At 38.1% G+C, this 20,522-nt stretch overlaps 1 protein-coding gene across 1 annotated transcript in view; it reads right to left on the bottom strand.

Annotated features, from left to right (window-relative positions):
- Positions 1–20,522, bottom strand: part of LOC136877780 (calpain-B-like) — a gene marked incomplete at its 5' end in the record, with an annotated part of 257,610 nt that overhangs the window by 19,535 nt on the left and 217,553 nt on the right. The window contains 1 exon segment of the mRNA XM_068228743.1: positions 12,691–12,818. Within this exon segment, the coding sequence (XP_068084844.1) occupies positions 12,691–12,818 (128 nt within the window).

Raw genomic sequence — 20,522 nt, 5'->3', positions numbered from 1 at the left:
ATTACCTCAGTTTTATCAACAATTTCCCATGGTTTAACCAAGAATACATCTAGTAAGTTATGGAGACGAGTCGGTTCTTGTACTACTTGTGTAAATCCTCCCTCCCAAATTAACTTATTTGCCAGTTTCTGTTCATGGGCTTCACTTGCAGCTCCATTCCATTCAACTTGAGGCAAATTTAGATCTCCCCCAATTATTAACCCATATCATTATTATTGTTTTTATGAGTATAATCTATTATTTTCTCAAATATTTCCATGTCTCTTTCCTCTCTTCCAGGCCTGTATGTTCCTATAATTCCCACCCCCTTCATATTATCACAAACTAATTTTATACCTAATATTTCATCCCTTTCATCGGTAAACCATTCATGTGAACAATAAGTTTCCTTCACCAGAAAAAACACCCCCTCCCTTTTTATCATCTCGGTCTCTATGATAGACTGTGTTCCCTTCTGGAAATACTTCTCTATTACCCACCCCTTCTCTCAACCATGATTCCACTCCTATCACCACATCAGTCTCATAAGATTCCATCAATGTACCGAATTTTAATTGTTTATTTACTACACTTTGACAGTTTACCAAGAGCAATCTCAGACCCCCTTCCTCCCTAAAACTTGACTGTTGCAATTGGGTAACTTGAAATTCCTTACTCTCTGCACATTCTTGCACATTCAACTTGAAGGATGCCATAAAACTTGTTCTCTTGCTCATTTTCACTCCTGGTTATGTACTGAACACTTTCCAATTACATAACACATGCGGCCGTGCAGGATGTGGAGCTCAGAATCTAGAAGGGTATTGAGAAATTTAGGGTGGAGGGGGTGGGGGAGAAGAGTGGCCAATGCACTGGTGGTGCAGAACCTTGTGTTTTACCATTAACTGAAATGTTCCACTTGCTGCCTTGTTACCTGAAAGATTTTTTGCAGTTTTTTTTTTCCCAATTCTTTTTTCCCCCCAATAATTTTCAATTATTATAGGTGTTATAGGTGAGTAAATAAAGTATATAGAAAATAAATGTGTTCATTTGGCTCTTTTGACTAGTCATCTTAAAAAAGTTTACTTCAGCATAAATGGAAAAGGATCTTAGAGTTCAAGCTTCCAAGCCTATTAAATACTATTATGTTCTTCATCCAAGTCAAACTGCATCACTGCTCTATGTAGATTATGTACAGGTTGCCAATATTTTGGATACGTTAGAGTATTTTCTTTTTAAAAAATCAAGGTGATTATGTATCTGCACTTGATCCGCGGTAATCAGTCTCCCAAGCCAGCTTAACACATTCACACCCATATCAGAGTTATTGCCTATAGCGCATGTCCATGCTTTGGACTGTATCCGAGTTATCCTGGATAGAAATTCTAAGTTCCCATAGAGGGAATTAGATATTTTTTCCACCATATGCTGCAAGGTGGAAAAATATCTAATATCTAATTCCCTCTATGGGAACTTAGAATTTCCATTCGGAATTGCTAGGCGGGCATTAATTCCATTGTGGAGTTTTATCTCCCGTATGCAGTTATCAGACTGTGCCTCTTATAATGGGCTTTTGATAAGTTCACCTGCATACACCCCAGCTTCAGTGGGTAGGGTCTGACACATCCCACTCTGATGAGTCTAGTGCCAGACCTAAGATGAAATGCTGGTTAATAGAGCAAACGCTTGAAAAACCATACATCTAATTTTTGATCTGATTATTCTGGATAGGCGCAACCTTGAATTGTAGCCGTTCCTATGCAACAGTGGTTTATTTTTGTGACAAATGTGTGAGAGAGATGAGGATAATACCCTTATGAATGCTTCTACTCACCAGAAACCACATGGCCTTCGAGATTTTTCCTTCCAATGCATTTTTAAATTCCGTTTCTGAATGAAGGCTAGTGCTGGCCGAGCTAGCTGTGTAGTTATTTTGTGATTGCAGAAGCATGTGAATTAATCACAGTCTGAAGTGTAACCATGGCGTTTAGGGACAATATTAGTGTTAACAAAATTGCCCATATCCTATTCAATGAAGACTCAGGTGAGGAACTAATTCCTGAACTAAGTGAATGTGACAGTGATGACAGTGAAGAAGATTCACCTAGACACGTGACAGAAAGCGCAGTACCTGAAGGCTCACCTTTATATCGCCCCGCTACTATCCCATTTATGGCTAAACCAGGTCTAAATATCGAAACAGAAAACACTAACGAGATTTCATTAGTAAATCTATTTCTCACAGCTGAATTTTTTGAATACCTGTGCTAGCAAAGAAATCTGTATGCCAGTCAGGTAATCAGTGCTGCACCACGCCCCTTCTCTAAACACTATCTTACACAAACCTGGAGTCCAGTGATGGTTTCAGAAATGAGACAAGTTCTGGGTTTAACGCTCACTAATGGCATCATAGTAAACCATCTCTCAGAATGTACTGGACAGAAGATTCAATTTTCTTCACTCCTATTTTCTCAAAAACCATGTCATGAAATCATTTCGAAAGTATCCTGCCATTTCTCCACTTTAGTGACAACAGTGAATACAAGCACAGCATTGCCAGATGATATAGCATAAGACCCATTTTACAGAAACTTTGTGACAGATTTACAAAGCTTTATACCCCCAAACAGAAAATTGCTCTGGATGAGGGAATGCTAGCCTGGAGAGGGTGCCTAAGATTCCGGGTAAAATAATAAAATACAGAATTTTAGTGAGGATGGTTTGTGAGTCTAACATGGGGTATATCTGTAAACTCATGATATGTGATGCAAGAGGTGCGAATTTACAAAGCACGGTTTTTCATCTGCTTGAAAATGATCTTGGTCAGGAGTATACAGTATACAGTGTGATTCAGCAGCCCCTTCCTATATCGTTTGCTCCAGCCCAACTAATGTGCACATGGTTATAGGGGTGCTATTCCCCTGCAGGCATACTGTATGGTAATAATATTCAGTGAGCACAATTTGCACATAATTCTGAACCCTAGCAAAATGTTATATCGTCCGTTTGCAAAATATGGCACCTTGAAATCATGTAGCAATGTCCTTTTACTATGTTAATGTGTCGTGCCTCGTGACCGAGTGTAACAAAGAGGGGAATCAATGGATAAAACTAGGCAACAGTGCAGTAATTAATGTCTAACACCAAACAGGATGGTGTACGTACTCTGCTCTCGTTGTACTACCAGCATGTTTCCAGCAGTGTAGCGTAGTGGATGTGGTTAGGCGTTCGCCTAGCAATCGACGGAATGGGTCAGCAGTGGTTTGAATCCTGCATTGTTCAAATATTTTTGCATCGGTATGATGTTTGAATATGTAAACACAGGGAAGGCACACGCATGTCTTCCAGTGTTTAATACTGGCGTCCTATCATGGTGAGGCGGTAAATACCAAATACCAAGATATCCAGTTTCGATGTCTGAGCATACCAGCAGGGTAGATGTTTTCAGGATGGAATGAATATTTGGGTTGCATAAAACTACATTGGAAGGGGCAGCTGAATCACACTGTATGTGGATAATTATTACAACAGCGTTGGACTCGCAAAACAATTACGTGAACAGAACAGTGCCATATGTGGAACAATACGGTCAAATAGGGGTGTCCCGAAAGATCTAAAGGAACACCAGGCAATTCTCAAATAGGGAAAAATTACTTTCAGGAAGACAAGGATGTATTGCTTGTTTCTTGGAGGAACAAAAAGATTATTACTAGTGAAAGGATTTTAGGTTGCAGCTATTTTTGTACAGATAGGTCAATATATGTAATTTGAGACATGAAGTGGAGCAAAATAAACACAATTTGTTGCATCTCTTTGGTGAGATTACTACATTTTTCCACCTTTTCCCTTTATTTCCTACTTCAGCACATTTACCTCCACTTTTATGTGTATTTTTAAAGATTAGACATAATCTGTTTTCCCCTCGGAACAGATTTAAAGAATTTTTCAACAGTAGTAAACAAACAAACATACAAACAAACAAACAAACAAACAAACAAACAAACAAACAAACATTCAAATGTATTTTATATAAACAACCAGTAATTCATATCCTGGCAACAATGGCCAACCCCGGCAAGAATGGCCAACCTGCAGCTGCAAACAATGATGCTGCAACAGTTTAACAGGTTAGTGTTTTTAACAGTCCAGACCAGAATGTCTTATTCATAACACAAAATCATGAGGAAGGTTAAGAACGAGAAGTTGTATGCACTTTCAGAAGAATACATGATGCAATTTATTGAAACTGATGGGATCATTCTTCGATGTGCTGTCTGCGAAGTAAATATTGCAATCGATAACAAGCATCAAAGAAAAAGAATAAACCAGCACATCCAGTACAGCAAACATGTAAAGAACATTGAACTTCGCAAGTCGAAACCTAAGTGAACTACTCTGATAAACGCCTTCGCTTCAGGATCTGAAAAACAGCAGTCATTGCATAAGATCAGTGTCCATCTTGCCATGGCATTAATCAAGTCAGAAATTCCAGTCTGTCATGGTAAGAAATATTTGTCAAACTTTGAGAAAAATTGGACGAACTTTGAAAAAAAATTGTACAATGAAAAGAAAAGAAGTACCGTATGTTATCTTTGTATGTTCACATGTTTATTTGTTGTACTTCAAAGTTTAATATTATATTTTAAAAAGAGGTTGTTTGTTTTTTTCATGTGTGTTAAGATGAAAAATGTCTTGTTTTCTTGGTATGTATGTTTTAAAGAAAAATTTTAATTATTTGTGTAGCCGGTGGTGGGACGGATAACTGGAAATAAACATTGTGTTTTGTGAAATTATATTATTTACCTTTTAGTTTAAGAAACATCAAGAAAAAGAATTTCTTTAAGAATTTATTGAAAATTACTTTTTTATTATTGTATTAAAAAAATTAGAATTATTGAGGTTATTATCATTGTATATGTTATATGTCAACAATTGTAACATTGTGCTTTAATGTATGCGGTACATGACTTTCGGACCAGTAGGTACTGCACGTGGAGAGTTAAGGTGATGCAATTCCTCTTCCTTCAGCAGGTTAGGAAATGACCATATATGATCATGCAATTGGATTGGCCAAAATAACGGACTTTCTTGTTGGCGAAAAAAAACGGGAATCTAGTGGAACAGAGTCCTATTGGTGGATCGTGATTTGTCAATTTCCGGCCTTCAGCCGCTTTGCGTGTGTTATGCGATTTGGCCGCGTCTTTTACATCCGACTGCCCTAGCGAGCGCTTGCGCTCGAGGGCTCCCCTTGGGATCCCTTCCCTTTTTATTGGAAAGTGCTATTTCCATGCTATTTCCATGTTTTCTGATTATGTTTGATTTTATTTCATTCTTTCTGTGTTTCGGTATTTTCTCATTTAATGTAAATTTTCCATATCTTAAATTCAATGTGTCAGAGTTTGCCCTAGATTCGCATCATAACTAATTTCACTTTCTGAATGACTATGTTTTTGAAAGACAGTCACCTATTGACAAGATTTTTTGTAATTCAGTATAAACTTACAATGTTAAATTTTTGGTTTTACAAATTTACTAATGCATCCTGGTTATGTTTTCATTTTGTTTATTAGATCTGTATCTGTCATTAAGGTCTAGTTAAATATCCTTGGTTTGTGAGTTAAGTATCAGTTGTTATGTCATTTAACTTGTTTCTTGTAATTTTTCATTTGTTATTTTCAATATATTAAGTCAAGGGTGATTTATCGTAAATTTTCTTCCCCATAACGTCATACCTTCCTGCAGACCACAATAGGGCTCCTGCATGTTCCACATTCTTGTCCTTAGTCGTTGTTTTTTAGGCCTGTAAGTTTTTCTTCATGTATGGTTTGATTTTGCGAATTTATTATCTACCATGGTGTTCCCATGTGTTGATGTGTAACCACTGCTACTGTGTTATTTTACTATTCCCTGATTCATAGTAAGTGTCAATATTATTTATTATTTTTTTGGGTTCAATGTTATTATTATTATTATTATTATTATTATTATTATTATTATTATTATTATTATTAGTTTGTGATGCCCTTGCTGGCGAGATGTAGTGTTTACAGTGCTCTATGTCTTCTGGTGTGGGCTAGAATAAATTGTTACTTTCATTGACTTGTTTCAGTCTCATCCTTGGCTTTGACAGTATGAAAGTGACTGAGGTATGAGCGATGCTAGTAATACCATTCCTTATGCAGCCAGTCCCCGTTATGAATGGTATGAAAATGTCACTCATAGGGTCAGTTGGTGTGTGCATTTCAGTGGGCTTGGCAGACTGATATGTAATAGCAACTTCTGACTCGGTGAGAAAAGCAACGGGAAACTATCTCACCCCTCATTTCCCTAGTACGCCTCTTCAGTGATGCCTAGGCCATCTATGACAGCTGTTGGCATAGCTGTGGAGGATTAAACCAGCCTTTGGACTGAATACCCAACATTAGTTTGTGTAGGTGTATCTCTTAATCTGAGTGAAAGTTTCCTAGTTTGTCTTACTGAGCTTTCCAATCGCGTAAGTTCTGTTCCTTTGTCACGTATATTTATTTACCCGTGTATTCCTATACTTGCTAGGAAAGGTCTACATCAGACCTTTCCAACTCGAGCACTCTTTGCTGGGGCGCACCAGCGCTGCACTCAGCAGCACCGTTCCCCTCCTTCCTCAACTACTCCACGCAGTACATTGCATTTTACATCAAGAGCAATTATGTGCAAAAATCTTTTGCAACTTTAAATCTGTTATGGATACTGTGTCAAAATGTGTAAATTTCTGCAGAAAGCAAGGTTTGAACCATCGGCAGTTCAAATGATTTTTAAAATATCTCGAGACAGAATGTAGCGACATCCCCTGTTGTTGTATTGTGCGCTGGTTAAGTTGCGCGAAAGTGCTAGCAACCTTCTTTGCAATAATTGAAGAAATTTCTCTGTTCATAGAAATGAAAGATTCTCCACAACCAACTTTGCGGAATAAACAATGGGTAGCTGACCTCGTTTCCTTCGCGGACATAATGTCTTATTTAAATTATTTAAATATTTCATTGCAAGGGAGAAACTCAATGATGAGCACCATATGTGATAGAATTAAGACTTTCAACATGCAGAGTTTGTTATGGAAAAGACATCTTGAAGCTGAAAATTTTGACAATTTTACTTCATTAAAATCATTACATTTGTCTACTCACGAAAATCTTTGAGACTATCAGACGTGCACGATGAATTCAATGCCCGATTCAAAGAAATGAATGACATGGCACCTCAACTTGAAATATTTATGACCCCATTTACAGCGCGTCCTGAAAAATCACCATCATATTTCCAAACAGAGCTGATAAAACTACAGTGCAACGTAATCCTAAAAGACAGGCACTACCACTACAACGGTGATTTAATTTCATTTTACAGAGGTGTTCATGCACAAGAATTTCCCAGACTTCATGCTTTTGCCTTAAAATTTACGTCAATGTTTGGTACAACTTATGCATGTAACAGATGTTTTCAATTCTTAATTTAAATAAATGTAGAACTAGGACTTCTCTGTCTGATGCTGTCTTAGAGACTGTACTTAGAATTTCTACTGCCAAATCGATTGTAAATATTGGTAAATTAGTTGCCGCAAAACGATGTCAACAATCGATTTAAGCGCTACATGTACATTAAGGCGAACACAATGTATGCACAGAATAAATTGTTTGTTTATGTGTTCACAGAATTGTCATAAATAATATTGTTTTCATAAGCTGCGCGCTGACTTGACGACCTGTGGTTCTGCCTCTGCTACTTCCCCTGCTTCCCCCACCACGTCTACGGTGCTATAGCACAGCACTGGGGCTGCGGCCGGGGCCGGCCGGGACCGTGAGAGCACCTCAGTTGGAATCGTTTGGTCTACATTGACTGTGATAGTCTCGTAGGGTGAAACATACTCACCATATTAATAGCCCAACGTTCGCTGAGGCCATTTTGGCAAATTTTACGGGTTATAGATCTGCACTTGTGCTCATGACATCTTTCTGATATGAGATTCTTCTGTGATCTTTGGCCCAATATTAGGTGCTTAGATGGAAAATAATGTCCCTTATTATTGTAGAAATGATTACTGGGAAAATTTTCTTCAAATGTTTATTTCGGTGTCGTTATGCTGAGCTGTTAATTTAGGTTAAATTCATAGTTGGTTTGCAGGTCATCAAGATTCTCGTTTCGGTTATTTTAAGTTCATCACTAGTGAAATTTTGAAGGTGTCACGATTTAGCTAAGCCAGTCAATTAATTTTCCTGCTTGTTTTGTTTTATTTTATTTGATTTTCTCAATGTTAAACTTCTTTCTACTGAGCTCGATAGCTGCAGTCGCTTAAGTGCGGCCAGAATCTAGTATTCAGGAGATAGTGGGTTTGAACCCCACTGTTGGCAGCCCTGAAGATGGTTTTCCGTGGTTTCCCATTTTCACACCAGGCAAATACTGGGGCTGTACCTTAATTAAGGCCACGGCCGCTTCCTTCTCAGTCCTAGGCCTTTCCTGTCCCATCATCGCCATAAGATCTACCTGTGTCGGTGCGACGTAAAGCCAATAGCAAAAAAAGAAATCTTTCTTTCGTTACTGGTTTCGTGTCTTCTAAATTTATTTACACAGTTTGCGGGAGTATGGAATCCTGTCAACTGAGTAAGGTTCTAAATTTTGTAGCCATACTGTATCTGTCCTACTTTTGTAAATACCGAGCTCGATAGCTGCAGTCGCTTAAGTGCGGCCAGTATCCAGTAATGGGGAGATAGTGGGCTCGAGTCCCACTGTCGGCAGCCTTGAAGATGGTTTTCCATGGTTTCCCATTTTCACACCAGGCAAATGCTGGGGCTGTACCATAATTAAGGCCACGGCCGCTTCCTTCCAACTCCTAGGCCTTTCCTATCCCATCATCACCATAAGACTTATCTGTGTCAGTGCGACGTAAAGCAAATAGCAAAAAAAAAAAAAAAAAAAACAAAAAAAAAAAAGTAATAATTTTGTAAATAATTGTATGTCTGTCTTGGGTGCCTTGGGAAGGCATTGGTGTGTGTACTGAAATGTAGGACTTAAGGTGCTGAGAGGCCATTCCTCTCCTGGGAGTACAATATTGGCTCTAAGAGTCATCATCGTGTGATATATTCAAGGGTACTTGAGGATTGTTTTGTCCTCTTACTTTCTTAGTACTATTTGATGTGTCATCGCGTGTGTGTGTGGTTTTTCTTTTTTTTTCTTGTGATGTCGTATGATGGAGTCAGTATTGAGGTTATTTGTGCCTTTTACCATTAGTTGGTTATGCTGATTCAGGGGTCTATCGCACTTGTTGTGTGTGTTTTGGTGGTGTTGTGTGTGTTTTGGTGGTGTTGTGTGTGTCGGAGGACAGATGGGCTTGGTAGTATTGTGTGTCGTGCTGTTATCTGATAATCTCTGGTATGAAGGTGTTACTTGTGCCTTTTTATTGCTTATATCAGTGAGTTGGATTTCTGTATGCGCACTCTTGAATTATTTTATGGTTTCATTTGGGATTTTCTGTTCATGGGTAAATTGAATGTGATCTTAAATTCTGTATTCCTGGCTTAATTGCATTTTAATTTGATTGGTGTGACACTTAATACGTAATGTGAGTTTATCTGTGTTAAAAGTTTATGTTTACTTGACATGGTAAATGAATAGTGATTTACTAACCTCAGTTCATTGAATATGGTTGCAAGCTAACGTAATTAAGTAGTTATTTCCCTGTTTTGAGTTCCCTTGCAACATTCTGAATTTTTCCATATATTTGTTTTGTTTATATTGCTTAATGCTGGGAAATTAAGAATAAACACAGTAACTTAATTTAGTAGTTATAAGGGATTTATTTAGTTATAAGCAAATTTTCTGTTGAATAAAAGGCTGGCTGGCAACTTCCTGGATTTTATAGTTTAAGAATATTAGTTGTAATAAGGATGGTCGTTGTGACCTATTAGGTATACTTTAATGTAATGTGTTTTGGCATAAGATTAGAATTTTATTAATGTGGTAAAGTTTTGGTACTAGGGTAAACTCTGGCATATTTTCCTTTAGTATTTTAATTTTTTCCTAAATTCCGAAATAGCGCTTGCCAATGGGGCTGGGGTATCCCAGAACTATGGGAGGGGTCCTCCCTAAGGGGGGTTGTTATTTGTTACAAAAAAGCAATAAAAAACCCACCCTTGAAACTCAACCTTTAGTTCTTCGATGGTTCAGGCCAGTTGCTGTATTTCTTCAGTTCGACGTTTCTGCTGTGTCTGCTTATGTTCCAGTGATCGCAATACCATGGCCCCTGTTCAACGTATGGTGTCTGTTTGGAGCCTGCAATGTACCTATTGGCCACTAATATCCGATGGTGGAATGGAAAGGTATTTCTGATGGCGGCAGTCGGCAGTGCTGCGCCAGCATCCTTCGCCAGTTATGGGCCAGTTCACTAAGCTGGTGGGCTGTGCTGAGGCTGCAAGAGAGCAAAGGTGGGACTGCAATATTTATGGAGATCGTTGGCATCGGCCGTGGCCAGCGCCTTCGTTTGACAGCGATACCAACGCTTTACTTGTGATTGCTTTCACCTGTATAGACGTTGGTATTACAAAACATAGAAATTTAAATATAATAATAATTCATGGCATTAAGGAGAATGGAGAATAATTTTTAAACCAGACTGAAAAACCTCGAACACATATGCATGATTAATGCAGAAAACAGCAGAATGTAATTATCAGTTTAGACAACATGACAACTAAAGGAACCGAGGTGTATAACTATAAAGATACATAACATCATACTTCATTTGCACAATTTCATAATTTTAATGAAACTGTTAATTCTATTTGTGAAAAGGAAGTATGATGTTATGCACCTTTATAGTTGTAAAATTTATTATGTACTTGCTCTTTTAGTGATTTAGGCTGATGATGGACTTCAGTATATGTTGAAACTGGTCCCATAAATAAGTAAATGTTGTAGATAACATCTTGTAAAACTTACATTTGTATTGAAAAGGTGGAACTTACTGGAATCTTAACTTGTGATCTCAGTTCAATATGGAGTCAAAATGTTTATATGTTTGAACTACCATCCACTCGGCAGAAATGGTTGAAACAAACAAATCTGAAAAAAAAAAAAAAAAAAAAAAAAAACCCCAACAAAAAGCAGAGCCTGTGATTGACTATAATCAACACATGCACAGTGTTGATACTGCAGACCAGTACTTGGCACTCTATCCTTTCATGAGGAAAATTGTAAAGTGGCGAAAAGAGGTTTTCTTTTATTTACTGTACTGCTCACTTTTTAATGCATTTAAGCTCTTTCAGAATTCAAATCCTAAAACACAATAACACTCCTTAATTTCATGCAGACAGTAGTTGGGAAGTTGCTCCAGGGAAAAAGTGAACCTGACATACAAGTAGAGTCACCTCTGTCTGACATCTCAGCACCATCCACTTCATCAGCTCCAAGTCTATGTCCTGCAATTTTGCCGCCAAAAAGGGCACCGGCCAAGGATCCACCATTTAGGTTTGGTGGGAAGAGAAAAGAACAATTTCTCTTGAAGTTTCCACCATCAAATTAAGTACTTCAAGAAGATGCAAAGTGTGCTTCAAAAATAAAATTATCAATGAAACACGCTATTTTTTTTGAAATTGCAGTGTTCCCACTCACCCAGGAAAGTGTGACATTAACTACCACACCCTCCAGGGGAGTTAGGGATTGGAATAACTTACCAAGGGAGATATTCAATAAATTTCCAATTTCTATGAAATCATTTAGGAAAAGGCTAGGAAAGCAACAGATAGGGAATCTGCCACCTGGGCGACTGCCCTAAATGCAGATCGGTATTGATTGACTGACTGATACTAGAGGACTTTGCTAATGTATGTACAAAATTTTGTTTTCATATCTTGTTTAGTTTAGAACTTATTGTGAAAAAATAAATTTGTTGTTGTTTGCTGTGCCACTAACAGCTGGAATAGCTGGGCCAGCCATTTAAATAGCCCACTCAAATCGTGGGCATGAATGTGTTAAACTGTCAAAAGTCATATACTCAAGTACAGTGAATAGGGTGGATGCTCCAGGACCTACAACCCCTACCGTGCCAACAATTACCCCACAGGAGCAGCATTGTGACAGTGGGCTTTCTTGTGCAGGACAATTGGTGGACACAAATAAGGCCATTTCCTGTTCCATGCAAGATGAAGATAGAACACCATCTTTCTCTGGATGTGAGCTGCTGTGACTTTAATCTGTTCCGCTAACTAGAGAAACCACTTTGAGGGAAGCATTTCAATTCATGGGACGCCATACTTAAAGTGGTAGGGTGGTCTACTGCGGACATCAACAAAGGCAGCACTGTTACTGGTATGCTGAACCTTCCACAAATCTGGTAATGGGTGCAACATGTTGCATGGTACATAATGCTGGCCTAAAGAGGTGTGATGGTTCTATAATAAATGGTTTTGTATATATGCATATATTATTATATCTTGTTTTTCAGCTCTCGTAAGTACTTCTCCATATTCTACATATATTATAGCATGGAGTGAGCAATCTGGTGACAAAAGAGGGTACTAATTGCAAACTAACTAATAAGACTATACCAGTCTGATGCTATATTAGTGAATGTTAAGAGTAATTTTTCTTCATCTGTATAATTAAAACAACATGATTCAGCCAAAAAAAAAGTCAATGTTGAAACTTTAAAAAAAATATTAAATATAACTGTGAGGGAGTTCTTACCGTCCAGTCAACGATATCATCCCACAGACCTTGGAACTCTTCATAAGAAAGGCCTCCTGATCTGTCAATGTCCATCACAGCTACCATACTTCGACAGACGTCTTCGGAGAATCCTTCACCCTTTGTTTCTGAACATAGACCACAATATTTCAGTCATTTGAAATGATACGTATCTGAAGAACATATCAAATTTTACATGAGTAACATTTTACTGTAAATCTGGTTTATAAAGTTACTTTACAGTGGTAGAAGTGCTAGTATTTAAAGTTGCTAGGCAAGATGGCATCTGCTTGGCGTTGTCACTACTCAAGCTGAATTTTAAGAAATGTAATAATTTAATAGAGAGCAGTGAGTGTGTAAAACTTTAGTGGTGTCAGATATCAGGGGAAGTGTGGATCAGAGCATCAGGAGGGACAGTAGTGACATAGGAAGGAAAAAACAGACCATGAATTCATGGACTGTATGTGTACTGTATGTGACGCATGCAGCAGGCATGCGGAAGTGGGAAATTGTGTTGCCTGTGATCATTTACTATCCAAACTGGCCTCAAGGGATGAAAGTAATTGAATATTAAGGGAGGACATTCAAAAAATGAAATGTAATTGAGTTAGTTGTTAATTGACATCATAAATAAGTTGAGGCCTTCTAAGAGACAGGATATTTTTAAAGAAAATAATCATATCAATAGTTATAAGTACTGCTAACTTTAATTAATCAAATATTAACCCACGGAATTTTTCCAGTGTGCCTGAAAATTTCCACAGTCACCCCTATTTTAAAACATGGTGATTGATCAAATCCATCTAATTATCATCCAATAACTGTTGTTCCTATTTTAAGTAAAATTTTAAGCAACTCTCAGATTACTGTTCTTTTAACAACCTATTACATGATAAACAATTGAGGTATAACATGGGACCTATGTACAGGAATATGTATGAAGACCTTTACAGCAGTAAAGGCATAAAATGAAAGTTTCAGTAAGGCTGAACTGACAGAGGAGGCAACCTGTCCATCTGGGGATAGGAACCCACTGCCTTGTAGGAAGAGGAGGGATCCTTGAAGGCTAAGAGAATAAACCCAGAAAGAAAATCCTCCAATGCATTAGGCTTAGCAGGTCAGCAGAAGAGTGTTATTTTGTGTTGCTTTCAATCTAAGAACAAGCCTCAGATGGAAAAATAAACCAAATTTAGGCCAAACTTTGTGTACTCTTGGAACGAATGATGACTCTCCTGAGTTTGAAGATAATCCTAGGAATACAGGATGTAATATCAATGAAAGACAAAATACTCAGACTGGACTAAAATACCAACACAACTGAGAGTAGGAACTCTAAATGTGATAACTCTGACAGGCAAGAGTGAAGAGATTATAGATATGATGGAAACAAGGAAACAATGTAGTGCTGGTTATGCTAAAAATGAGGATACTTGGACCTGTGTGAGCTGTGGCGAGTGCAATTTGAATAGCGGCAACAAACTTGGGCCTACAATGGTCAACAAATAGCTGGCGTCTCATTTCTTGGAGGGTGGAGGTAATGATAATGTACTTGTAATTCTATCTTTATTGCAACAGGATCTACAAGCATTAGAAGTGGAGAATGAGATCTTAAAGGATAAGGTACGTTTACTGGAATTGAAAGTACCGGTGAAACACTCAGAACACAGGTTACTCCGTGAATTCAAGCACATGGTGTCAAGTTGTTTCAGATTCTAGGAGGAAAAGTGTACAGTTAGATAAAGAAGACTTTGTAATCGATACCCAAAGTATATTTTCAGCTCTGAGGGAAGTAAGTGATATGCAAGGACTTACCCGTATGGGAAGCAGCCAAACGTATAGCACAGACACCATTACGAGATGCGGCAAAGTTAGGCCTAAAATCCCACACAGTGCACAAGCAAAAGTGTCGAACATTCTTATATTTGGTGATAGCCAAGCAAGGGGAATTGCAAAGGAACTGAACAGTGAAGATATTGCAGGATCGGTCGTGATCTATCTTGGGGCCCCAATCAAGAAGGTACTGGTAAACACGGAGCAGGCAGCAAGAAATCTTGGAAGTCATGATGCAGTAGTGATCATCGGAGGGACAAACGACGCAGGTCACAACGAAGCCAAGAATATCAGTTTTCAACTTAAATGTACACTAGGTAAGCTGACTCAAACTAACATCTTTCTAGTGAACGTGCCCCACAGGCATGATTTGAGTAGAGACTCATGTGTGAACATTGAAGTGGACAAAGTTAATACAGATATGGTTAAAATTTGTAAACATTTTCATAATACTCAGGTAATTGAATGCAACAGTTTTGAGAGACACTGTTACACAAAGCATGGCCTTCATCTAAACAATTCAGATAAACGAAAGATTGCAAATATTGTTCTCGATTTTATTAATCATAAGATATGTACTAAAAAAAAGGCAACTCCCTTGAGTTATAATACCAACCAGGACCACTAGTAGAAAGAGCCAGCTGTACTTCAAGCTGGCTCAGTCAACTAGAAAATGAAACTCAGGAAAGTAAGGAATATCAAGTTACCCAATTGCAACAGTCAAGTTTTAGGGAGGAAAGGTGCTGAGGTTGCTCTTGGTAAACTGTCAGAGTGTAGTAAATAAACAATTAAAATTCGGTACATTGATGGATTCTTATGAGACTGATGTGATAAGAGTGGAATCATGGTCGAGAGAAGGGGTGGGTAATAGAGAAGTATTTCCAGAGGGTATACAGTCTATTATAAGGACCAAAGAGATAAAATGGGAGAGGTGTGTGTGTTTATTCTGGTGAAAGAAACTTATGGCTCACATGAATGGTTTACTGATGAAAGGGATGAAATATTAGGGATAAAATTAGTGATAATATGAAGGAGGTGTGAATTATAGGAATATATAGGCCTGGAAGAGAGCAAAGAGACATGGAAATATTTGAGAAAATAATAGATTATACTCATAAAAACAATAATAATGGTATGGTAATAATTGGAGGAGATCTAAACTTGCCTGAAGTGAATGGAATGGAGCTGTAAGTGAAGCCCATGAACAGAAACTGGCAAATAAGTTAATTTGGAAGGGACGATTTACACAAGTAGTACAAGAACCGACTTGTCTCAATAACTTTCTAGATGTATTCTTGGTTAAACCATGGGAAATTGTTGATGAAACTGAGGTAATTGAAGGAAGAGGTGACCTTAAGGCTGTGATAATGGATATAGGACTGGTACCAAAAAGGCTTAATAAGAGGATCACACAAGACAAGAAATTGTACAGAAAAACTAAAGTTGATGAATATGGGACTTACCTTAAATCACAATTCAGTTGTTGGGTAAGTGAAGAGAGTAGTGTGGATACACTTTGGGCAAAATTTAAAGGAATCATTTGGGAAGGAGAGAAGAGATTTGTACCTGTTAAGAAGGCTAAAATGACCGCAGACCCTGTTTATTATATAAGGGAGATGTCTGTCTGTTAGGTCATCAGCCCAGAGGCTGGTTGGATCCTCAAATAGCACCACCAAAGGCTATGCAGTTGTAGGGAAACTGCAAAAACCAATGGCAGAGCCAAATGAGGCATACTAGGCAAGATGAGGAGTGAGGTAGTTTGCCATTGCTTTCCTCACTGGACCAGAAGGTGCAGCACGACTGATCCTATGAGCAACACCTTTCATAACACTCAGAAACCAGTTGTGCTCGAAATATCATTAGATAAGAAAATTAAAAAGAAAATGGAAAATAGTAAACAGGAAAATCGAAGAGTGTAGGGTGAGTAGAGAAACTAGAAAACATCTAATGTGGGAACTAAATAGAGTGAAAAAGGAAGCAAAGAGAATTATATGAATGGCATATTTTGAGAGGGTAATAACCACAAAGGGAGATGGAAAAAAGCTGTATTCATATATTAGGAATCGAAAAGGAAAAGGAATCCAAATTCCCACAATGGTGGGAGAAGTGGGTGAACACCTTTGAACAGATATTAAGAAAGCAAATCTATTTAGTAGGGAATTCAGAGATTCAGTAGAAGATTGTCAGGAGTTGGAAACCAAAACAGAAGATAGAGAGGGAGAGACACATGAGGAAACAAGAAGTTTCTCATTCACAAATGAGGATATTTTGAGAGAAATCCAACTCTTCAGCAAGGAAAAGCAGCAGGGGGTTATCAAATTACTGGGGAGGTATTAAAGACAATAGGGTGGTACATAGTGCCTTATTTAATATTTATTTTTAACTATGTCATAAATAATAGTGTAACCAAAGGAATGGAAGGAATCTATTATAATATCAATTTATAAAGGAAAGTGTGATAAAAGGAAATCTGAGAACTACAGACCAACCAGCCTGACCAGTGTAGTTTGTAAAATACTGGAAAGTTTAATAGCAAAGTACATAAGAAGAGTATGTGATGATAAAAATTGGTTCATGAGGAGCCAGTATGGACTTATAAAGAAATTTTCTTGTGGGGCACAACTGGTGGGATTTCAGCCAGCAGGACTTATCAGATCAGTTGGATTCAGGAGGCCAGTTGGATTGCATAGCCATAGACCTTTCCAAAGCCATCGACAGAGTGCAGCATGGAATATTATTAAAGAAACTGGAGGGAATAGGATTGGACATAAGGGTTATATGTTGGGTAAGAACATTTCTAAATTAAAGGATTCAGAAAGTCAAAGTAGGAAATAATGTATCACAGGAAGAGAAAGTTTGGAAGGGAATTGCAGAGGGTAGTATAATCAGTCCATTACTTTTCTTAATATACGCAAACGATTTAGGGAACCATATAACATCAAAAATAAGATTGTATGTGGATGACATAATTGGCTATAGGGAAATAAATAACACTGAGGATTGTTCAGAATTACAAATGGACCTTGACATATCCAACAATGGGTTGAATAGAATAATATGAAGGTTAACCTGCGAGTGTTCGCTAGCCGAATTGTAACACGAGTGGTCACATGCGAGACTTTCTCTCACATTAAAATAAAATTTAATAATATTCAAAATAAATATATCTTCTATAATTTTGCAGGACGTAAGAGTGAAACGAATTACGGAATTGAGATGTAAAAACTGCATGATACTGTTTAGATAAAAAAAAATGATTATCCGTATATTGCAGAAACAAATTACTCCTTAATGGAAATTGGAAATTAGTCATTAGTTCAGTCACATGTAAGTATGTACTATTCACAAGAATGCTGGGCTGAATGGCTGAAATGGTTAAGGTGCTGGCTGTCTGAGCCCAAGTTAGCAGGTTCTATCCTGGCTCAGCTTGGTGGTATTCGAAGGTGCTCGGATCTGTCAGCTGTAGTAGTTTTACTGGCTTATAAAAGAACACTTGTGGGACAAAATTTTGGCACCTTGGCATCTGTAAAAAGTAGTTATTGGAGCGTAAAACAAATAACTTTGTTATTAATATAGAACATTCTGACAGTCGCAATACAAAAGCAAGAATAAAGTACAATAGCTCTTCTCTCTAACATTTGAGCTAGCTGGAGTTTGTAACAGCGTTTATTTCCCTACATTCTTCATTGACTCATAATTTTTGAAAATTCATTTATCAGTAATTGCAAATGGAGAACATTACGTGCATGACGTAAGTCAAATATTAATGCCTAGAACAGGAGAAATTTTCCCTCTCGACTTCAACATAACACCAACACCACTGGTCACGCGATGAGAGAACTTCTCACACAGGACGCACAAACTTGTACGAATTTTTGTTCCGACTAGATGAGGGGATGCTTACCCTTCAAATGTGAATCGCCTTACTCACGACAGTTATAAACTCAGCTAGAAGAAGGAACAGTCACCACCCATGCATTGCAGGGAAGTAAACTCACAGTACAAAATAATGTGAGAGAAAATCTCATATAGCAACCACTCGCGGGTTAATGGAGGCAAATCGACTGTTACAACATTTATAAACAGGAGCTAAAACTTAATTTAAATATACTCTGGATGAGGTAATTGTCCCAAAAGATGGCAAGTGCAAATACTTTGGTGTGAGATTTGAAAGTAATTTGCCCTGGAAGTGTCATGTTGACGACATTGTCAAGAAAGCATACAGATCGTTACATATCATGAGGCTACTTAATGGATGCAACAAATTATTAAAAAGAAAGGTTACTTAAGTATGGTTCATCTATTATTGGAATATGCAGTGTTTGGGATCCTCACCAGGAATACCTAATAAAAGAAATAGATGGCGTGCAGAGGAAAGCAGCAAGATTTGTAACAGGGGATTTCAAGAGAAAAGTATTGTATCAGAAATATCAGAGAAACTTGGGTGGGTAATTTTAAGTAAGAGAAGGGAGAAAACGAAACCTATAGGATTATATAGAGCCTATACAGGAGAGCAAGCATGGGGAGAAATCTGTGAGAGGTTTCAGTTGGAAAATAATTATATCGGCAGGACTGGTCACAAGTATAAAATTAGAAAGGATTTTAGCAGAAGTGATTGGCGTAAATTTTCATTCATTGGGAAGGGCGTGAAGGAGTAGAACAGTTTACCAGGGGTAGTGTATGACCTTTTTCCAAAATCTGTACGGATATTCGAGAAGAGAATAAACCAACAGAGAAAAGAAATGTTGGAGGGCATTCGACCTGTGCAAGTTATTGTAAATACGCAGTGGGGCGGGCAGAAAAAGCAGTGGTCCGGGGGCTGGATAATAAGTTGTATTAAATGAAAATGCCAAACTTTATTTAACAATAACAACTCGCCAAGCTTCCTTTTATACAATACTGAAAGGTTTAACTCCTTTAAATATATCAAATCCCAACAACTCACAATTAAAGAAGATTACACCCCTAAACATTTTCAGAACTACAGCAGGATAAGAATGAGGGAACCAGCCCTCATTATCAAGTACATATTCAACCAACCTTGAGAAGGTATTGGATGCTCAATCGTTACGCTTTACATAAACATATCAGATACATATTTATCACAACTATGGTGAGCCTATCAGGTATGTGTTCACAACCTTTGTGAAGGGTTTCTCGAGCTAATTCCCCGAACATTAGCCGAGTATCGAACAGCAATAAGTATAATAGACACATTCTGAATATAAGAGAAACACAATAAAAATTCATAAACCTAACAGAAATATTAAGAGCAGGTAAAACTAGGCCATTCGCTGCCTTAATAGGAGGCAATGCTTAAAGGCTTATAGAAAATGCCCGCCGAATACAGTGCCTTAGAAAAACAACACCAATTTAATCTCACTATCGGGGAGTTGCCCATCATAACAATTTCCAGTACTTGGGTAAATGAGATACATGGTTGACTACGAAGAGCCTTTCCCAGAAGGGGAAAACATCTTACCCAGGTACATACATTCTTTACCAACATTCATAAATTTTTATAATTACCTCAGGCCCCTTTCCAAGTAACAACATTTTAAGGGTACTGTACTAAGGTCTCTCTCTCTTACCTCCGTGTTAGCGTGCTGGGTTTGAAGGGTTGCAAGGTGAGCCCAGAAAAGCAGCGCACTGCACCAGTGCCAACAGGAGATTGACCCACGGCCAGGCAAGGCCACCACAAGCAGCGCACTGGTTACGTGGACCGGAACTACCCTCTGGCGGAGAGGGGAGGAGTGGAGGGGCGCGAAGGAAGAGAGAGAGGCCTCGCAAGCAGGCAAGGACACTTCAGAGCGAGATAAAATCTATTTTTCTCTGAAGACATACGGGAAGGGAGGCAACAAATTTATTCATTAAGAGGGGCAAAGGATAGTAAGGCAAAATACATACATTTAGCCATGGAGCCAGACGTTTTACGGATAAAATTCATTCATTCATATCCTAAAGGCAAGGCCTTGTCGCTGCAACAACATTTGTCTCTCCTC

The sequence above is a fragment of the Anabrus simplex genome, chromosome 7 (assembly GCF_040414725.1).
Source record: "Anabrus simplex isolate iqAnaSimp1 chromosome 7, ASM4041472v1, whole genome shotgun sequence".
Taxonomy (NCBI): Eukaryota; Metazoa; Arthropoda; class Insecta; order Orthoptera; family Tettigoniidae; genus Anabrus; species Anabrus simplex.
This window is presented reverse-complemented; position numbering and strand designations above follow the sequence as displayed.